This window comes from Cydia fagiglandana, chromosome 14 (genome assembly GCF_963556715.1).
Source record: "Cydia fagiglandana chromosome 14, ilCydFagi1.1, whole genome shotgun sequence".
In the NCBI taxonomy this organism is placed as follows: Eukaryota; Metazoa; Arthropoda; class Insecta; order Lepidoptera; family Tortricidae; genus Cydia; species Cydia fagiglandana.
Window position 1 is genome coordinate 4,347,953 of NC_085945.1, and position 22,146 is coordinate 4,370,098.

The 22,146-nt window shown below is 38.5% G+C and overlaps 1 protein-coding gene across 1 annotated transcript; it reads right to left on the reverse strand.

The window, feature by feature from the left end:
* Positions 1–12,222: 12,222 nt before the first annotated feature.
* Positions 12,223–18,721, reverse strand: LOC134670967 (uncharacterized). Its single transcript, XM_063528791.1, has 3 exons — positions 18,440–18,721; positions 18,119–18,304; positions 12,223–14,036 (listed from the first exon to the last, which is right to left on the reverse strand). Exons 1-3 carry the CDS (start codon positions 18,719–18,721, stop codon positions 12,612–12,614), a joined length of 1,893 nt encoding a protein of 630 aa, XP_063384861.1. The 3' UTR covers positions 12,223–12,611.
* Between the last annotated feature and the right edge of the window lie 3,425 nt (positions 18,722–22,146).

Genomic DNA, 22,146 nt, shown 5'->3' on the forward strand with positions numbered 1-22,146 from the left:
ATAACGGTTTAAAATATTGTATTATTATTTATTTACGTTCCTTACAAGTCAGCTAGACGAATTTTCCTAAAGGAATACGTTTATCTTATACTCATTAATCGATCGTACCTACTCTAAGTTGTGTATTTTTCTTTTTTTTTTTAATAAAGTAATTTTATTACCAAGAGAATATGTCCTTTTTATTTACTGAATAATTTTCATGTGCAAAGCACTACCTTTCAACTTTCACGGTTTCAAAACATTATTTACTAATACGGGACTTCAATTTTATTACCTCTGATAACCACAAGAACAACTGACTAGTCTACTTTTTGTACGACGTAATTGTCTAAAGTTGTCACTGAGGTATCTCTTATTTTAGTAGTCATTTAATATTCAATCAATTAGTAAATTTATTAAGCTAACTGGAAGCATACTATCAAAAACGCTTTTATGTCAAAATTTTAAAACACGTATTACTATCTGTACACGGAACTAGCAGTAAGTCTCCTATCTTACGACGGTATGTACAAAATTGTAAATAACCGTTATTACTATTTATGCAAGTATCACGACTACAGACTGTTGTATATCGATAAGCTTACGAGGAGCTTGAAGATTAAAAAGTATGCTGACTTTATCCTATACAGTACTTTACAACGACCTGACAGTTGAATATTATTTATTTTATTTTATTTACTGTTCTTACTTATTTAAACAGTCTCTTGTATCTTTAAGATATGTGACTTCGATATCAGACTATTAAAAAAACTAACCTAAGTAACTGGCATTATATAAATATTAAGTACCTAACAGATATTATAATAATATTTATTATCGTGTCAATCGTAACAAAAATAAGAAATAATGTGACTATTCAAATACAAAGAACGTACAAGGGCATTTTCACTTTCCCGTATACCGTTAACGGTCGGTTAAGAAAAGTCACAAAACTGACGATCAATATCAAAACCGTGACACTTAAATAAAGTATCAAATTCGTAACTAAACCGGCAGCTGAACGTGACTTAATACCTAACTTATGACACGCGGTAAGTTACAATTCAAATGCCCATTATATTCAACCGCTTAGCTAAATTCAAACGTAGTCTTTAATGGAGACCTCAAACTCTTCTAATAAAATAAGATTAGAGTTGTAGCTAACTGATTTCGAAAAATAATTATCCGGGCTATAAATAACGTTATTTCAACGTTTTCACAAATAACCCTTTTTTATTCTCCTATTCAATCATTAACCAAATCGTCGTTTTAAATAGAATATATTTATTTAAGTCTCATTATGGCTGGTTACATACGACCGGTTATAAAAAGAGCAGATGTTTACGTTTATCCAAATCAGTAACTATTCGTAGGTAGTTTCGCGGTGAAGGTAAAAATACTGATGTTGACGACGTTTAAGGTATTTAACATAAATAGTCCTACTTTTTAAATTAAACCAAATTTTAACATACCAGAAACAACATAGGTAATTCATCAGTCATCCTTCCAGACAGGCGCCACTCCGCAGCGTCTCACAGGCGCGGCAGTTTCTGTTTCGCGATTTCCTTTAAGCTGTTTGCTGCTGTTCTTCATAAAAAGTGTCATGCTTAGTATACCAAATATCTTGTTTCACCTGGGGTTTTCACTGAAAATGAGATACCAGCAGTGTCCTTGTGTCCAGTATAGCGCAGCATACAGTTCTTAGAGTTGGGTAGCGTCCGGCTTTTGACTAGCATAATCAGTCGTATACTCGTACTGCTCCTGAAACATTAGTTTTGTAGGCATAGAATATGTGTAACATCCCACTTCTGATGTGAGAAAAGCGAACTAAAATAGCTGTCTAAGTAAATAAGGAGAAACCCCACTTCCATGTAAATAAGCAAATTTAAATATAAAACTCAAAATGAATAATCAATATTACTTCTATTCCCATTACTGCCTAATAACACTATGTTTGGCGTATAATTTAGGCATAACTTGTCGTTAGTTATTTATTTACCTTGGTTCAAAGTATATACAACTGCTAAAACAATCACTGGTTGTTATTGGGGTTATAAGTATCATAAATAAAATAATAAACACTACATGTGTTGAAAATAAAACTGTTTATTAAAGTCAATCATCCTATTTATTCACCTTATTATCAACAACTAATAAATATAATTACTAAGAGTAATTATTCACTAAAAGATGATTGAATTAATTAATCCATCTATTTAATTAATCAAGTAAATACTTAATTATTATAATACATATTATTAATTATCAACATAGTATTTACTTAACTTTGAATATTCCTTTGGCGACGATTAACTCAGTGCTGATGCTCAGAGCAGACTGACCCAAATGAATTTGGTCGGGCCCTTTTATGCCCATCGCTAGCCAGCCACTTGCACCTGGTTAATTATGCCACTTGTCATTCCACAAATGACGTCACAATCGTGGTTTCTCATGTACCTCGTCCATTTATCGAAATATCCAACATAAAATGATTATAACATCTTTTCATTAAATTCCGTTATACATAATTACTAATCAGTAATATATATACATAATAAATCACTTAAAAGTAATGTACAAATCTTAGTAGTAGGTTAACTACTATATTATTATTAAAGTTACCACTACCCCTGTTTCTCTTATCTACCGTGGTTTCGTATCGTACCCACATAAATCACCAATTGTGTAAACTTCACGTGAAGTTGTGTTTAAGTGTTTAAATAGTGCAATATATTATCAACATTGGACTTCAAAGAGAAACAGGTCAGTTTCATACGTAATACAATTTGTACATAGGATAATAATATTCTAACACACGCATATAGCGCGTCTATAGGATCATACCATCGATGAGTTCAATTCATGCCATGTTGTGGAATCGGTGCGGTAGTGTGTTGTGGCTATAAAATCGGATGCCATTTGTTGCAACGTCTGTAGAAGCCTTTAACGTACGGTAGCGTCAGTACAGATTATCTGTTCTGTCTGCTGCAAGGGCCCAACCTTTTCTGTTCTCTTTCACGACGCAGCAACTAGTATCATTTCTCTCACCTCGCTCTTTTAAAATGCCGTTTGTCAAAAAAGGACAACCATACTGTTGACAAGGCGGACTTCAAATCAAGTGTTGCCTTTCTTGATGCGCCCACCCTGTGTATGTGTGCGTAAAAGCGTATATGTGTGCTCTTTTAGGGATGTGAAAAGTCGATTTTAATCATGTTATATATCGATAAACGCTACACAGCGGAACGAAATAGCGATTAATTGAAGCTTCAATATCTTCGTTAAACATAAACATTATTGAAATGCTAATGGATAATGAATATATTATAATATAATAATATAATTCAATTATTGCGGAACACCTATTTTAGGAGGTATTTATGTATTTTAATTAAATATCTGAACTTTCCCTTGGTTCCCTGCTGGGGCGTGACTATAAAATTGTGATCTGATAACCACAATAAAGAATAAAAGCGTTTTTGGTCATTTTAGGTATCGTTAAGCCTTTGAAGTAAAATTAAAATTGCAAGAAATGTCGATAGTTTATCGATATGACTTTATCGACATGGCTACAGCAACGTGGGCCTCATTGTTAATCGTACACTAAACAAAAGTGGCAACAGTGACAGCTCGCTGAGACACTGTCTATATATATTATGTCTATGGTCTGCTGTCTGTTCTGAGGGGCTACCGCAAAAACCGAAATTCGCAAATTGCGGGGATCTTTCTCTCTCCGATGAAGGCGTAATTAGAGTGACAGAGAAAAATGCCCGCTATTTGCGAATATCGATTTTCGCGGTTATAGACCTGAGCTGAGTGCTCTGTCATTCTGTGGCGTGTAACGAGACGTCTCGGTTGGGTGTGCTGTGTGTTAGCGTGTTAATTGATCTATTTTTAGATTGTGGTATTTTCGCACTATTTCGAGTAATTGCAGATTTGCAACTGATTTTCATTGTGTCGCTTTTGTGTTCAGCATTGTAATTTATTCGCCAAGTTCTTACGAAATATCTGCATCTGTTCTAACGAGTTCGCATGTTGTCCTTGTAGGCAAGATCCCTACAACTTTCATTTTTATTGTTTTGTGACGAAATCTATTGCGTTTTCTTTTCGTTGTGTTGATATGTTCCACTGTTAATAAGGAATCTTGGAAAAAATTCGTGAGTGATACGATATTTTTGTCCGTCACCAGCAAGTTGAGTCTTAATATAGGACGCAAATAAAAGACGCCATTGTACATTCGTACTGCAGGCGAATGTCTGCCAGATAATTTCGAGGTCCTGCGTTGAGTCTAGTCAAAGATGTATTTACAAATGCCCTATGTGTTGACAACAATAACTTCTTTTTACAAATATTAGTCACTGTGACAGTGATTTTAAGAATATCCTGCATTGAAAATAAGCTCTTTCTAAAATACTCTAAAGGGCAGAGGTCAGACAGGGTGGTAAGCTTACGTCACATTATGAGGCAAATTATTCACCCTTTCGGATGAGACTCCTTTATTATTAGAAATTTTTATAAAATATGTTGTTGTTAATTAATCTGAATGTCAAATAAATATATATAAATGAGTACTTTTAAAATGTTTTATCAAACAAGCAACCAAAAAGTACTAGACTATTTGAAATGGTTAAGAATGTCCTATGTTGAAACTGAGCTCCTTTAAAATTGCTCAAATTTTATTGTCCTGTGTTGAAAATGAACTAGGTTGTTTTTGGGGCAATATTACTTAATTAATATCTTATTAGCGGGTAATCTGGGGTACACTATTTCAGAATGAGCTGAAACAAATAATTATTCATTACTATAATACCAATAAACTAGTCTATCAAAATACTATACAGTTAATTAAAGGCAGACATTCTCGATCGCTTCGTTGTGATCACAGCGTTGGTATACACTATAATTATTACAAAACATGGAAAACATTGAGCCGAATGTCGTCAAAGTTTTCCAAGTCTCTGTCGTCTTCGTCGGACAGTAAATGTTTTGGATCAAAGTTTGGCATGATAGGTCTCATATTTTGCGAAATTATACATAATATTTTTTGTTTTTGGTGTACCAAGTCTGCAAATAATAATTCTATCCCATCTTCTAGATAAGTGAGTGTGTTAGTTTATTCATTTTTTAATTTGATCTGTAACATACTCCTTTCCATTCTATTCTGACACACTCTTACAGTTTTTCCAACGGGGGTATGGAGCGCTCGGTAGGGGTGGGTGTGTTGGGGGGGGGTTGTTGGTGGTGTGCGTGGTGGCTGTCCTTGTGGTGTGTAGGCCTGTACGTCCGCCGGTTTGCCTTCCAGCTCAGGCAGCAGCATTGGTGCAGTCAACTCGCCAGGGCTGCTAGGGCCGTCGGACATCACCAATATTGATGACAGCGACCTGGTCCTCCTTCTTTTCCTTTCCCCCTGCTTCACACTCTGGCCGTTCGCATTCTTCTGTTGCAGTGCCGCCTCCCCCGGATCCGCGAACCCCAGATCGGACGGTTGGATGAGGTCCGTTTCGACGATGGTCGTGAGGTCCATGGGCTCCTCGTTTCCTTCGGTTAATGTTTTTGTCTTTGTTTTTCCGTGGGGCCCATGTTTAGCTCCCATAGGTAAGACAGGGTAATATACATGTGTTAAAAACTTCCTTCTTGTAATGAGAATTTTGGATTTTCCATAACTTCTTTTAGCGACCAATACCTTTTCCATGCATTTTCTATTCTGGTTGCTATTTCCTTCTGAATTTGATCCCCGGGTCCGGGTGAAATTATTTGTCCTAGGTATGTGTGTGGTGTACATATTCTATATTGCTGTTGTTCTATTTTACATAATAAATTCTTAAGGCACATTTCAGTCGACTTTTTTATTTAATAGTATAATACCTCAGGCCACATTTACATAAGTTTTCTTTTGTCTTTTTCTATTGGATACATAAATTTATATAGTTCGGTTAACTTTTTGAAGACGGTGCCATCTAGTCTGTACTCCTTGTGAACATACATGTCTCTCCGAGTTTCCTATATTGTCAGGAATTTTATGTAACAAATGTTTATGTTAATGAATATGGATGTCGAATAAATATATTAATACTTTCATAGCGTTTTTGAAATGGTTAAGAATGTCCTGCGATGGAATTGAGCACCTTTAAGATTGCTCAAGTTTCTTATGTCCTGCGTTGTTTTCGTCCGTGGAGTAACCCTTACTACAAAGTTAAATATCTATTAAATTCTCGTATCTCGATGTACGAGTATTCAAATGTATTTCCAGTCCATTTGACATTATTTTATTAATACAGATCAGAGCATATGGTTTTCTTTGATCATGGTCTTTGTTTTTATGATATAGATAACTCGATCATAACAAATCATTTACAGTAATTCTAGTGCTAGTCATATAATTGCTCTTTTACATGTCTGTCTCTACTAGCGCTTCTCTTGTAGCATAATTAATTAAGGCTTGGCCACACACAGAGCGCGACGCAGCGCCGCGTCCGCGCCGCGTGATGCCGACGCGAAGCCTGGTCAAACAGGGCGCGCGCCGATCGCGCCGGCCTCACGCTCTCAACACGCCCTCAAGGCGCGCGTGAACGCGGCGCGGCCGCGCGGGAACGCGGCGCACCGCTCGCTGCCTATCGTCCGATCCTACTGATGTGACCTTGCGCGACGCGGCGGGCCGCCGCGTTCGCTCGGCGCAGCGCTGCGCACGCGCCGCGCGGACGCAAGGGGCCGCGCGGCGCGGGGCGCGACAGAAGCGGGGCGTGATACCGGCGGGACGCAGTCTGTTTGACGTCGGTAACCTGTTAGCATGTGCCGCGGTCGCGCGGCGTGGACGCGGCGCGGACGCGGCGCTGCGTCGCGCTCTGTGTGTGGCCAAGCCTTTAATTAATGTTGTAACCTGGTTGGAGTGGACGGTTGAGATTGAAACGGCGGAAGTGAAATATAGTTTATAATGGAAATGAACTCAAGTACGGTACAGAGTAGGTACACTTTATTTACCGCCAATTACTAAAGTAACGGTTCGGGATACGAACACATCACATTAGTAGTATAGCAGGATCGTATCTAGTGAGCCGGGAGTCCGTCAATACCAGGATAATCCGTTGAAGAAAGATGTCGTATAAAAATAAGCAAGCCAACTTAAGGAATCTACGTCGACCAAGCGTTCGCGCTATCTATCTCTACGCCAGCGGCATCTTTCGGAATAGGTAGTCCCTAACGGCGTAGCTTTGCTACTCGCTACTGGGTGGCGTTAGTAGAGGTGCCAATCTGTGATTCTAGTTTCGCCCAAACATTTGTCTCTAGTAAGCAGCCAATCATGATCACCATTACAGGTGATTGGTTACAACGATAAGTATACATTTTGATTAGGCCTGAGATACACTTGTAAGTTTTACTTACGTAAGTAGGGACAAAGCTATTTGTTAGAATGAGATAACGATATTCATCTCTCATTCTGTAGTATAGCCGTGTCCCTACTTACGTAAGTAAAACTTACAAGTGTAACTCAGGCCTTAGGATATCATCTTCAGTATGGATTTATTTATATAGTTCGGTCGGTTGGAAAACGATCAGTCTAGTCCGTGTGAAGTGTGATCGTAGACGTTTCACCGAGTCTCCTTTATTATCAGGAATAATATATAAAACATGTTTATGTTAATAAATCAGAATATCGAAAAAATATATAAGTATTACTTAAATACTTTCAAAACGTTTAATCAAACAAGCTTATCAAATCAATCTTTGAGTTTTTGAAATGGTTAAGTTAAGAATGTCCTACGTTGAAACCGAGGTCCTTCAGAATTGCTCAAGTTCTATTATGTCCTGCGTTGAAAATATCCGTCCATCTGTCCATTTGTTAATGTCCATGTCGGGGGCGAGCGCCTCGACGCTCGAAATGAAGAGAATGTTATTTTCTGTCCCATCTCCAGCACGTTTGTAGTTGTGTACTTCATTATCGAACCATAATTTAACGCACAATGCAATAGCGTAATCCATTTTTTATTTATTTTAATTTAAACGTTCATAGTGTTTGCTGGTCTATAAAATAATGAAGACAATAAATTGTTAAAACACATCCGATGCAAATAGAGGAACAAGTGACCCAATTACGCAATTAGATAATAGCGAATGAAATATGCTGTAGTAACTGATAACAGAATAGGTCAAATCACTCCCACGCTATATTTGATTAAAACAAAAGTATAGCCAATGCGGGCTTCAGGCCCTCGACGTTGAATTGAGCTGGATCCCGCTTCCGAACTCTTCTCTTGAGGTAGTCCCATGCATGCTCGATCTGATTGAGGTCCGGGCTCAGAGCTGGTCAGTCCAGCGTTGGGATGCCGACTTCATGAAGGTAACCCTTGGTGATTCTCGCGGTATGACAAGGGGCGTTATCCTGCATCAGATGGAACCCCTCGTCGAAAAACCCCGCGAAAGGAACCACATGCTCCTCTAGAATGTCGGGGGATGTGCTTTGCCGCGGTCAAACCACCTACAATAACAAGAGAAGTTCTTGTTACAAGTGGTGTCTCGAACTGAAGACGGAGTGGTGATGATGAGGGAAGAGCAGCGTAACGGCGTAGGGATAGGCGGAACGAAATAACACTAGATAATTCGACAGAATGCATTTACTTCGTAAATACCTCTCATTATAAACATGTAGGTTGTCGCTGACACAAGCAATATGCGTTTATGTTACGGTATAACGGTGCTACCGTTAAACACTGAAAGTGGCTAATTGCCATATTACACCGACGTCCCCTTTTACGATCATGAACGTTCCCATCTATATCAGTCTACTCCGTGTGAAGTGTGATCGTAGACGTTTCACCGAGTCTCATTTATTATCAGGAATAATATATACCATGTTTAGGTTAATAAATCTGAATATCGAAAAAATATATAAGTATTACTTAAATATTTTCAAAACGTTTTATCAAATCACTCTTAGTTTTTGAAATGGTTAAGTTAAGAATGTCCTACGTTGAAACCGAGGTCCTTCAAAATTGCTCAAGTTCTATTATGTCCTGCGTTGAAAATATCCGTCCATCTGTCCATTTGTTAATGTCCATGTCGGGGGCGAGCGCCTCGACGCTCGAAATGAAGAGAATGTTATTTTCTGTCCCATCTCCAGCACGTTTGTAGTTGTAGGTAATGCCTTCATTGTCGAACCGTAATCTAACACAATGTAATCGCAATTGCAATCGCGTAATATTGCATTGTGCAATATTACAATACAGACAGACCAATGAAAAAAACGGATCAAGTCAAGTGTTATTGCCATACAAGACAATGATCATTTGTCTAATGCGACTCCACAGAAAAAGCGTGGATGCGTTAAATATTTTGCGAAATGATACATAATAATTTTTTGTTTTTGGTGTACCAAGTCTGCGAATAACAATTCCATCCTCAGTCTTCTAGATAAGTGAGTGTGTTAGTTTAACTTTATCCTTTAATTAGATGTGTAAGATACTCCTTTCCATTCTACTCTGACACACTCTTAGAGCCCTTTGTTTTTCCGTAAGGGTCTATGTTTAGCGTTCCTAGGTAAGACAGGGTAATATACATGTGTTAAAAACTTATCTTTCAATGAGAATTTTGGGTTCTTCATAACTTTTTTTAACAACCAATACCTTTTCAATGCATTTCCTTTTCTGGTTTCTATTTCCTTCTGAATTTGATCCTTGGGTGAAGTTATTTGTCCTAGGGATGTGTGATGGCCTGCGTTGAAAATATCCATCCATCAGTCCATTTGTTAATGTCCATGTCGGAGGCGAGCGCCTCGACGCTCGAAATGAAGAGAATGTTGTTTTCTGTGCCATCTCCAGCATGTTTGTAGTTGTAGGTAATACCTTCATTATCGAACCATAATCTAACGCACAATGCCATCGCGTAATATTGCATTGTGCAATATTACAATACAGACCAATGAAAAAAACGGATCAAGTCAAGTGTTATTGTCATACAAGACAATGATCATTTGTCTCATGCGACTCCACTGAAAAAGCGAAGTCCACTTTATTGCTCTATGCCTCTTGGCGGGAGACAGAGCAGAAATTTTATAGATTTAAATGTTTCTGCAATAAAAAATGCTAATGCTAATAAGTTTAATCGTGAAGTATCAAATTTAACATCAGATATAGGTAAAGAGTGGGATCTCTGTGAACAAACAATAGGGTTTCCACGGAGCATGACGTGTTTTGGGAGCTCTTTTTGGGATTTTTTATCCACCCTGATTGAAAATTCGACACCTATATCGTCTCGCACCACTTGCATGTAGCTGTCTTTGACCATGTCTGTTTAACGGTCACTTCTCTACGCTTGCGAACTAGTGTTCTCTCTCGTGAAATTTCCCATCGAATCACATACTTATTCTAACAGTAACTTTGACCGTGCTTCTGGTGTTTTGTTGTTGTTGTTACAAAGAGAAGATAATCATTTTTGGCACATTCGGTGGTATTATGTTATTTTATTATTTATTCGATTTTAATTCTATTTTGTTTCCATAGTTGTTCCATTATCCGGGGCGGCATAAATCGGGCGGTCATGTGATGGTAATAGTAGGTATTTTTCATTTGATTGCAGGGCATTGGCTGGGTCGCCATGAAGAGAAAAGATTAAATGCTTAAAAATGCATGCCTTATGTACTAGTTTATCATATGTTATAATATCATATGTTAATTATTGTTCACTAGTGCGTGAATGCATCTTAGGAGTGCCGCAATGGGTTATTATAAATTAAATGTCTATTTTATGGATAACAGCTGATCAGCTGTGTGGCCTCACTACACTGCTTTACTGGTACCTACTCAGTTAAAGGGGTTTCGAGGCTTAAGCGCACATTAAGCAAATGGTTTATTCTTTAAATTTGATATCAACGCTTCTGCTCACCTAAATTTTATTTGCTCTGCTATAGGGACGTTGATTATTACGAAAGTCATAGTGAGTGCTTGCAACCTGTTATAAAAGTTTTCTATTGGGTCCGTGTGGAAATAGGCGATTGCATATTATAAGTAATGAAACTTTTCAGACCGTAATATTAACTTCTCATAAGTGTCTTATGAGTATTTAAAGTTACAATCGTAATTTTTACTGAAGACGCGTAATAATTACTTAATTAGGACACGTTTACACGTCAAATTTTAAAACTACAGGCGCCATTTTCTATTAGCGGTCGCGCGGTCGTCACGGTATTAAAATCCTCGTTGAGAAGAACTGGCAAGAAACTCAATGAAATTATTGATGTGAATAAAATTATGAACATCGCTTTTTCTATTTCGTCACGACGATAGCATCGAACGATAGACAGATTTACGCAGCGCATCATTTTGGTTTGCAAATTTTTTTTTCATTGAATGCTCACACATTTGTGCCGGTCATTTCGATTAATGAGTACAAGTTCGCTGATATGTCCCCATTGTTTAGACGTATTAAATATAGATTAAGGTGCTTGCGTCTTGTTCCGCAATCTCGAACGTGTGGACAGAAATGCTTCCAAGGGCTTTTGTGAACGTGGTTATAACATTTTCGTGATGTCCAAAAATCGCTTGGGTCGGAGCTACTAAAAATTGTAATCTTGATTCGATTTCGATTGTTCATATTGTGTTGCCTGTTAGTCTCAGAATGTTTTCTGAGTTTACTTGCTAGGAGCATGCCGTACAATTCGCAGTCGTCCTCTTTAGTTTTTTGGTCTTTATTATTGAGCACTTGGTTTAATGTGTTGAAAGCCTGTGACATTTATTTTTCGGGTTCAGTGTTTTACAGTAGGTACATTAAGTACCTACAACAGTCGTTGCCCCGATAGCTATTTTGAAGCGAAGCGATGATTGCGTAACCCGATGTATGTATGCTACGATGTACCGCTGCGATACTCGCGCTGATGACGATGACTTCTAAATATCGTGCTGATTCTTCCCCCTAATGGGAACACTAAAATGTCGACGTCAAAGGCGGGCAATCCTGGATTTCGAGACCGCTCTAGTTTAGTTTAGTTTATTTATTTCATAATGATAAATTACAGTATAAATTATTCTTACGCTAATCTATATGAATTTACATTATGATCGTCAATAAAATACTTCTCTGTATTTGGTGCTCGTAGTGGACGTGTGCCACACCACCGCTCGTTTGTGTGATGGTGACGGTGGTGGACGAGGACGTGAGAGACGAAGTCGAAGTCAGTGGTAGTGGCGAAGACGGTGGTGGTGACGTAGATAGGGTTGCCACCTTTTTACTAAGCAAATAGAGTAGTTCTCATCTTAATTCAAAAAATAAAAAGTACACACCATAAAAATAAAGTATTTTATTTTATTTTTTTAAATACATACTTTTTGTTCGACTTGGCGCTGTCTAACAATTTTTTATCAGTTTTAAAAATATTTATTGCGTCTAAACAGGGTAAACAGAGGTTTAGGTACACTAATAATTCGTTTCGAATCAGCTTCATTGAAGCTTTGTTTCTGTCGTCCCGCCACTTCGCATTCATTACGGAAAACACCCTTTCTGTAAATGCTGAAGTGGCGGGAACGGACAGTAAACGTGAGATCACTTTAAATATATTGGGAAACAAGGTTTCCTGGGAAAATATTGATTCCCATTTTTTAGCTGTGCAGGATTCTTTAAAACTGCTGTTGTATATCTTTTCCCTCACATCATTTAGAAGGTTTACTTCTGTGTAAATCTATATCCAATTTAGATTGCATATTCAACATTTCAGTAATTTTTAAGATCTCTTGAAATGATAATGCAGAATTTAAGTCAAAATGACTTATAATAGCTAGCCAGTTATCAGGTTTAAAGTTGAACCATTTTTCTAGGTAACTTACAGCTTTTTCTATAAATAGATCGAAGTTTTTTAAAATTTTATTTTTTAGGCCCTGTGAAGATTGCTCAAGTAATTCTATTTTCTGCATTGTTATAAACCCATAAAATTTATCTTCTTTTCTTTTCAGTAAATCTTTTTTTATATTTGTCATTATGTTAAAAACATCCAATACTGTGATAGAATCACCCTCTAAGCTCTTCACAGTTTTACAAAATACATTTAATACATGGCTACAGAAATTTAAATACACTTCTATTAAATCTTTATCTTCATTCAATAATAATAAATTTTGCATTATTATTGGGCAATCTTCACCTAGACTAATAAAATAATTCCTTATTGGTGCCCAGTTTTTTAGAACTGTATCCACACAAGGCAAGAGTGAAAGCCAGCGTGTTCCTACATGGCGTTTCAGTTCGTGGAAATTACCATCAGCAGCTTCAACAAATTTTTTTAAGTCTTCTCTCCTAACTGCTGAATGAGCAAAGTGACTGTAGATTTTTAAAATCACGTTTTCTATATCATAAGACAGGAAATCCATGGCACGCTTTACACAGTTGTGAATAATATGTGCATGGCAATTGCCTTTTAATACATCAGGGACCTCCTCTCTAATATTAGTAAATAAAGAATGTCGAGCACCAAAGTTTGCATTTGTGTTATCAGCACTAAATCCAGAAACATTCTCAAAAGTCAAATCCAGGTTTTCTAATGACTCCTTTATAGAACTAAACATGCCATCTGCACTTTCATTACTATTTTCATAGAAATCCAGCAACTTAGTTTGAAGACCATTCTTTGCAGAAAAATATTGCACAACAAGTGGAAAAAGCTTAATATTTTTTTTATTAGAGGCATCTGTTTGAAGGCTGAAGTACTGGTTTTCATTTTTTAAATCATCCACAACACCCTGAAGAGAATATGGCCCCAACACCTCAGTCACTAAAGCTTCCATTTTTGTTCGGCCTAACCGTATGCTGGTGGCTGTGCTTGAGTCAACGTAGATAATTTTATTTAATTTCACTAGACAATCCATACTGTTGTATGAAAGATTATGTTTTATAGCATGATATGTCAAGGCAAGCTCAGCCGCTGAAACATTCTCAGTGTTATTGTTGAGACATGCAGTGTTAGATGTAGATGGAGTTGTCAGGAATTTACTTAAGAGCCCAGATGTTTTTTTAATTTCCATTCTTTTTTTGTGTGTATTAGTATTCTCATGTTGCTTTATCTGGAAATAAAAAAAAACAAACTATGTTACCTCCACCTTCACCCTTCACCAGTCCACCCTCTCAGGCCCTCAATAAAACAAGACAAGTATGTATGATACAAGTACATATTTATGTACTACATTATTCTTACTAACACAAAATTGAACAGAGTCACAGACACACCATGGCAGTAAGTTAGTTTAGTAATTTTAGTATGCACAAAAACACTCAAACAATACAGTATAGTTAGTTAAGTTAAGACTGTTAGAGTTAAAACATGCACCAGTAACTTGACCAAACAACTAACCGTGAATGAAACTGTATATTAATCGGAATTGTATACCTGTCTTTGAAGTGTGTGTAGGTACTAGGTACGGTCAGACGGTCACATCTATAAATATATAAACAGTCATAAATATGGTTACACCCTTATTACATTGACAATAAGGTGTAACTGTTTACATATTTATGTTCCATCTGTACCTATATTTATGGAGCCGACTGTACTACATAAATTATATAATATGTTAATATGTAGTATGAAAAATATTATTTTTGGCACATGGCTTAAAAATTAATGTATTCAAATTCTTCAATAAAAAACCAGTTAAAAGGCTTCATTTCATTAATCCAAATAGGTAAACTAGGTAATCTATGTAGTGTAGCCAGTGAAGGGTAATAGAATAGGTACCAAAAAAAATTAATGCTCACCTGACCTACGCCACCTGTTCCGATAACAATAACAACACCACACGCTGTGCATTTTGCATTAAAATCGTTAGTTTCATCCTTCTTTAGCCAAGGGAAATCGGCTTCCCATTGAAATTTATATTTTTGTGCACGTTTTTCTACTTTACGTTTTTTTACCACGCGAACAGTCCCATCTTCGTATTCTTCGTCACTTAAGTCACTTTCCATTTTAAATTTAAGGAATCTAACAGTCAAAACACCTTTTAACACTGTTTCAAAACTTATTCTCAACAAAAGTTTAGCGCAGAATCACACACAACACAAGAGACAAGACAGAAAAACGACAGATATTGGGGAATGGGGATACCGCGAAAATTTTATTGACACTATTGACAGTGGCAGTGGCAGCTGTCAAGCCTGTCAATGTCAATTTCAAAATGCCAAGCGGTAATGGGGCCCACAAACTCATGTCCAACCAACGTCGGTAAATGAAAAGGACGCAGCGATGCGTTCATATATCTGCGTCCCTTATGTTTGCCAACGTTCGCGTTGGTCATGCATGTGTGTAGGTAGGCCCCATAAAATGCGAAATGTAATAAAATTTCGTTCAGAAACATACTCTAAAGTATTTTACTGTTCAATTTAAGTATGAAAATTTATAAAATATGTGTGTTTTACTTAAAAAAATACTAATCACTGATGAATGTTGTAAATAAAGTATTTTGGCGTACTTTATGTGTTTCGTAAAAAATAACGTACACACGGCTAAAATAGAGTACAATACTTTATATTAAAGTACGGGTGGCAACCCTAGACGTAGAGGATGGAGATGACGATGGAGGTAGTGTTAGTGGGGTGTGCACTGTACATCACCCCCGGTTGTTGTGAGTGATCTCTTGGTAACACCACCCTCCCCCTCCCAAGACTATTTATAGGTATGGACGAGGTAATTGTATCCCCGTCCCATGACCAAGTCCTACCGGTGATGGAGGTGGTGTTGGTGGAGTCCACATTACAATGAAACGACGACTGAAGATAGAGCTTTAAATAGTCCTTTGATATGCGAGTGTCGCGGTAGTGAGTAGGGGTTAATTAGGTTTAAAGAACTTTATTTCTGAAAGAAATTTACATTTCGCTTAATGAGAAAAATTACATATTTATCTTAAATTAAATTACAAGAGCATCAAAAAAGCAGTTTACATGAGTAGGTATTCACTATTTTATCTAAAATAAAAACTTATATTAAATACATATAGGTATCGAGTACCTTTATATATTATTTAAATTTAATGATATTGCTTGTGTTAATGAGCGATAATATACATATTAACGAATTTTCTGATATGTACATATAATTATTATATTCCGTGGAATGGATGATGAGTCTAAAATAAAATCTAAATACATCTCCTGTTATTTTTATATTAGATTTATATTTTATATTTTCATCCAAAAAATATTTTGGATTTTGGATTATACTTTTCGATTAATGTTTCAGTAATCATGATTATAAAACATATAACTATTAGTTCGCGGATTCGCGGTATGTGGCGCCGCAACGGCGTCGCTCTGGCAGGGTCGCCATGGGTAAGGTTGCGGGAAGTAGTAAATAGGAAAACGTCTGGCTTGTGTTAACGACTATTTATTACTAAATCATTTCCATAATACAGTGAGTGATATACTTACAGCTATCTTATACTCACAGTATAACAGTTACTTTCATTTTCTCTGAAGTCTTCAAATATCACTACGGTGTAACTTTTCGCATCATAACATTCTTGGGTTTTGCGTACACACAAACTTTTCCCAGTCCTGAAATCCAATCATGTAATTTGCGTGGATGTAATCGGATATCTCATATCACGTCAAAACGAACTAAGGATGTGCGAGTATCATACGAGTATGCAACCCGCTCTCCGTGGCCATAAGACAGATAACGTACGATTCACGGTTACGAGGACGATCGGCGCTCCGTGCTGACGACGATCCAGGCGAAGACGATGTTAATGCAGCTGCGCGGCGTGCTCAGAGCGGTCCTACGCCCTCAGCGCAGGGTGAGATGGCGCGGGGACGTCGGCCGCCATTGTGTCCCTTGCCCACATTGACTAGGAATCGCCCCGTAACTTGCGGCGGCGTGGTATAAAAGACAGCGGCGCCAGGCCAGATTAGACCTGGGCCCGCGCCGTGTGCCGGGGAATTCGCGCAGGTGCGGATGGGCCTATCCCGGCCCGTGCGAGCATGCCGAGATGTGAACCGTCGGCCGCTCGCCCATCAAGATAGGATATGACTAAATTTTTTCGTATCTTGCTTCACTAGCTACCCGTTTTGCAGCTAATAATTTTTCACTCTGCTCCATGGTAATTTGTCTGTAACGAAATTCACAAACTAAATTTAAAAAACTGGCCTATTGCGTGTCGAACCACGCGCTATGTAGTCTTCCACAGAGGAGATAGACGTCGCGGACTTTTTGTAGAACTTTTAAAGATATACAATTCTATAGTACATTATTTTGATTCATCTTGTCAGACTTAGGGCGAGGCCAAACGAGTGTGGTTGTGGTGACGATAGAGGTAGTGTTAGTGAATTGCACATCACCACCGGTTGTTATGGGTGATCTCTGGGTAACACCACCCTCCCCCTCCCCCTCCCAAGACTGTACATTAGTATTGGACGAGGTAATCGTATCCCTGTCCCATGACCAAGTCCCGTTTTTCCAATTTCGTAATAGGAATTAATATAATTTCAAAATTATCGTATATATTGCAAGTCATCTTTTAAATTCCGGTTTCTCCCGCTCCGCGCCTGCCTTCATGCCTGGCACCATCTCGTCTCCATGGCATGTCGTATCATTGTCACAAGTTTAACGTACAAATACTAAGAGATGTATATGGTCTCTTAATTTCGAATTACATACAAAATACAGATACAAAACACACAAAAAATTATAATATTTAGCGGTGTAAATGTCTCTAGGTGTCAGAACTATAAGATTATATAGTTTATCAAGTTATCCTTAGAGATGTATAGCGTCTCCAAGAGTCAATATCCTGTCTTTTCCTAGCGGTCTAGTAGCTGTTGAATTCGCTGGCGTTCTTTTTCTCGTTCCCTCTGCTCTTCGTATTGCCGGCGTTCGACTTCGCGCTCTCTCTCCTTCAGCCCATGGCACGACTCTGCAAGATTTGTATTTTCTCGCTCGATCGAGTAGGAAGCTTCTCTTCGAAGGTTAGTTTCGAGATGCTGCATCTTTGGGCCTTGTTGATTGTTGGATTGTTATGGACTGTTTCTATCAAAAGATCTTTGAAGGAAATCCATTGGTTATAGTTTCCTGAGAACTGGGGGTACCGAGATGCGCGGTGCCGATTTTTGATAATGTGACGTTGTCAAACTCAAACTGCGCCATAAAGTGAGTTATCGGGGCCATAAAACGTCGCACGCGCATGCCGCTCTGCGCTTCGTGCGCACGAATACAGACGCAGACCACAGCCAAGTCTTCTGTCGTGTCCTCGTGTATAGTGCTCACCCGCACCTCGTACTTTGTGTTCGGGTATGGGCCCCTCCCGTGCCCAATATCGTCGTCGTGTCGTCGTCGTAGAATTTGGAATATCGCTCGCAGTTGTATCTGCATGTTTAAAGAATAGTTTATACATTATTACGATTATAGATTAGATTTAATAGACTTTATTTAATGATAATTTTCGAGAGAAAGAGAGAAAAAAAAATGTGTAAAGAAGATTATTTAGTTTGATGTAGGTACCTTTGTCCAGTCTTCATCCTGGTCTTCTATTGTAGTATTATTGGTGGTTATGGTCGCTTGGATGTGGCGCGTGGCTCGCCCTTTATTATTCTTCCTTGACGTGTTGGCTTGGTGGTATTGCTGAATACGCTGTACTGGCGGGGTTGGCGGTTGGGGTCGATGGCGGGTATGTGGCTGCTTCCTTGTCCATTGTGCTGTTCTTGTAGGCTGTCCATCAGTGTTTACCTTTATTGTTACTGTGATCGTATTGCCGCACTGGGCTGAAGCTGTGCTCGGTTCCATAGTTGTTCAGGATCTAGTGCTGTGCTTAGTGGTGCTGGCTTGCTGGTTGACTGGGTGGCTGGCTGGATGGCTGGGCGGCGCAACTTAGACGATTCCGAAGGTGGTGATACCAGAACTGTCGAGCAGTTCCACTGGCAGGGTCGCCATGTAATGTGGGGCGTTCGGGTAGTAATGAATACTATGAAAGTCTGCTGAATACTGAACATCTTTATTGAGAAAATTGGTGCTTATATACTAGTGGCCTACGTGAGTGGCACTTAGGTGACCTTTATGAAAATGTAATTAGAATTATTGTTTATTTTATTAAATGTATTTTCTATTTATTAAATGTCACCTTAAATGTCACATGACGTGTTGACCCTAATACTCAACACGTTATGTGCCTACTCACAGTACACACGAACGCGAACTTGCACTATCCCTCATCATAATAGTCATCATCACAGCGCACAGACGTCGTGTCTGCCTGTCACCATTCATCTCTGAATGCTGGCAGCCGAAACTCCACTCTATACACACAAGTATCGTGCGGCTACAGAAGTATCTTTTATCCTCCAATTCTCCTTTTTTAATTTTCTTTTTGTTTTACTACGCATCCCACTCCTCGTCTAACTGATCGACGAGGTTGATGGGTGGTAGTCCTTGATCCCGCCGCTCCAACCGCTCTTAAGTTCACCTGCTGGCGGTGAAATAGGTCCAACAACCGTTGGATCCTAAGACATCGATCAGGTTCCAGTTGGTTAGGTCTAACCACAGCCGACCCAAACCGTGCCGGTCTGGCGACCGCTCGTCAACATTGACAACAATGTCGGCATCAACAAATGTGTCAACAGGTTCAGACATGATCTGTGGACAATAATATATACATGTACACACACAATAATAATAATAAACACAAGTAAAATAAAAGAGAACTTACCAGTTAACAGGAACACGTTGACGGAAAAACTATAGCCAGGTACGGTGCAGTACGGCTTATAAAGGCTGAGTAATAGGGGCACCCGCATAAGAATGCACTTTACAAGTCTAGATAAGATAGCGTCAATCAAACGGAAATACCCGCATGCTATTTGCAATAATACTTTAGGAGATAGATACTTGGATGAAGGAGGTCGTATCTCCTAAGAAGAGATCTTGATTATGCTGCGTGTCGAGGGTTTATTTATAATAACTAAATGACTAGTTTGGCTAGGGGCAACACAGTTGGCCACTGCTAGCGCGACAGTAGGTAATCTACAGACTAACGATAGTAACGATGTTTGCCGAATCAGTATGCAAGCACCCGCATGGGAATGCAGTTTCTAGATAAGCGCGAATAAATTGCATCCGCAAAATAGTGTCAATCGACTGGATATAGAGCACTAACAACGGCCCACGCAAAGCATGCGTTATATCATAATTTTTTTACATTAACACGTTCCAGACCAGAAAAATTGTCGTGAAACCATTCTACGAGTAGTACGCGTTCCGGGGTGACTCAAATCGTGTACAATTTGAACGCTGTCCAAATTTTTCTGGTATATATAGTCGTACCTATTCGAATGACATTTCGCAATACACGGATTTATTGCAAGTAGGTATTGTTATCAATTTCAAACTTATGTTACTATTTCCGTCCGGTTGACCTGATTGCGTCATGCTTTTCAACCATTCGTCTTTTCCTTGTTTATCAGCGAGTACCGAGTAATCGAGCACTGTGGGACAAACAATGGTCTCTATGTGAGACAAAGTACTTATCAGCAATAACGTTCTCTTTCCCACTTATGTGCCTAATGTCGGTTGTGTAATGTGTGTTGATAGGTTAATGATGCAATGTTTATTAGTACAGCATCGCAAAGCGATAATCGCAACAGTACTGTTGGGTTAAAATATCATATTGATTAAATTATTAAAAGATTTCGTATTGAACACTGCGCGTGAAAAAAGTCCCGCTGCAACACCGCCTAATAAGACAATCCAGTCTTGATAGTTGATTTGAGCGTCTGCCACTGTCTCTTCCACTTCATCGTTTAAATTAACCGGTAAACATGACAATCGTCATGGTGACCTTCGATATATCATTGTTTTAATAATCTCGCTACTTCCGCTCTAAATGTGTGTAATGGCATGGGGAGACGCCATCTATTAATCAGAGTATTCTTCTGGAACGCTTTCCACTTGTTTTTACATTCTTGATGAAAAGTTTTCATTTCATCGCTGGTATTTCTCTCGGAAACTACTTTTCTCTAGAAAATTTATTTGACATTTAATTATTATATATTAATGTAATACTAAACCTAATAATTTCGCTAATTATGTTTGTTAATTAAGTACCTGTGAGAAATAAAAGGCTTTTTTACTTTTATTTATTTATTTATTTATTTCTCTCGGAAGTGCTCTCATGGCAGTACAAGTGTCTTTTTCGTGTATCCATCACCTTGTGTTTTTGCTATTGCTATCGGTTGTGAAGTGGAGCTGATTATCACGAAAGTACTACAAAACTGCCTCTTCGAAAGCTTGATCGCGTTCGATATCTCTTTCTACGGCCAATGGTCGTCGAAATGTAGCATTACCACGTAGCCGCAAACATTGTGCCGTTCGAAACGGCAACCCCAAACTCAAATTCCTCTTGAAAACGTCGTACTGACTAAATTGACGTTATCGTTGCAGCTGTTGCTACTGCTAACATCCGTACCATTTCGTAGTATTGAACATTATCTTGTGATGAGGTCACGTTCGCCGGGGCGGGCGCAGCCTCATACAACTTTACAGTTCCAGACGGGAACCAGCTCCTAGTTAGCTCAGACGAGAGAGGGGTACGGGGTGGTTAATAGAAACGGATGCAAATCGACGGACTTTTATGCCGGTTTATTGAATCTAAACTATTTAGTGCTTAAGTTTTGGTATCCTAGGCTAAGACGGCTGTGACATTGGGTGGTATTGCTATGCGACTCTCTTGATCCTGGTCGGTATTTCCCTGGGTCTAGTTGGGCGTCTTATTCCCTGATCCATTTTTGACGCTATGGTGTGACGTGCGTGCCGCCTCGTTTTTATATCTTTATTACGGTGTAAATGTATGGGTTTACCTCTGTGCATGTTTCGAGTTCACTATTTTACCTATTTTTATCGTGATTGATTCTGCTTCTTATATCCTGTTGCGCTGGATCCAGTTTTCTGTGGCTCGCTTCCCGATCCGCATTGCTCGTGTGCGTTGTGTATTTTCTTCGGGGGTAGTTTTGGAGTTAAAGATAAATACAAAGAAATCAGGGTTTTTTTTATAATTGCATATATTTATAAATAAAATAAAAGTGCTAAAACTGCGTTGTATAATGCCATAACTAAATTAACTTGTTTTAGCACAATAGAATTATTGATTTTTAGCCAATTTTCTGACTTTTTGTCTGAACGTCGACATCAGGGATCGGACAGCGTCTTGGTTAAACGTT

Coding starts and splice junctions, on each gene's coding strand:
- LOC134670967 (XM_063528791.1), bottom strand. CDS start 18,721: ATGGAACCGAGCACAGCTTCAGCCCAGTGCGGCAATACGATCACAGTA. Junction 18,305..18,439: donor AGGATGAAGACTGGACAAAG/GTACCTACATCA, acceptor TTAAACATGCAG/ATACAACTGCGAGCGATATT. Junction 14,037..18,118: donor AAGCGCAGAGCGGCATGCGC/GTGCGACGTTTT, acceptor GAGGTAACATAG/TTTGTTTTTTTTTATTTCCA.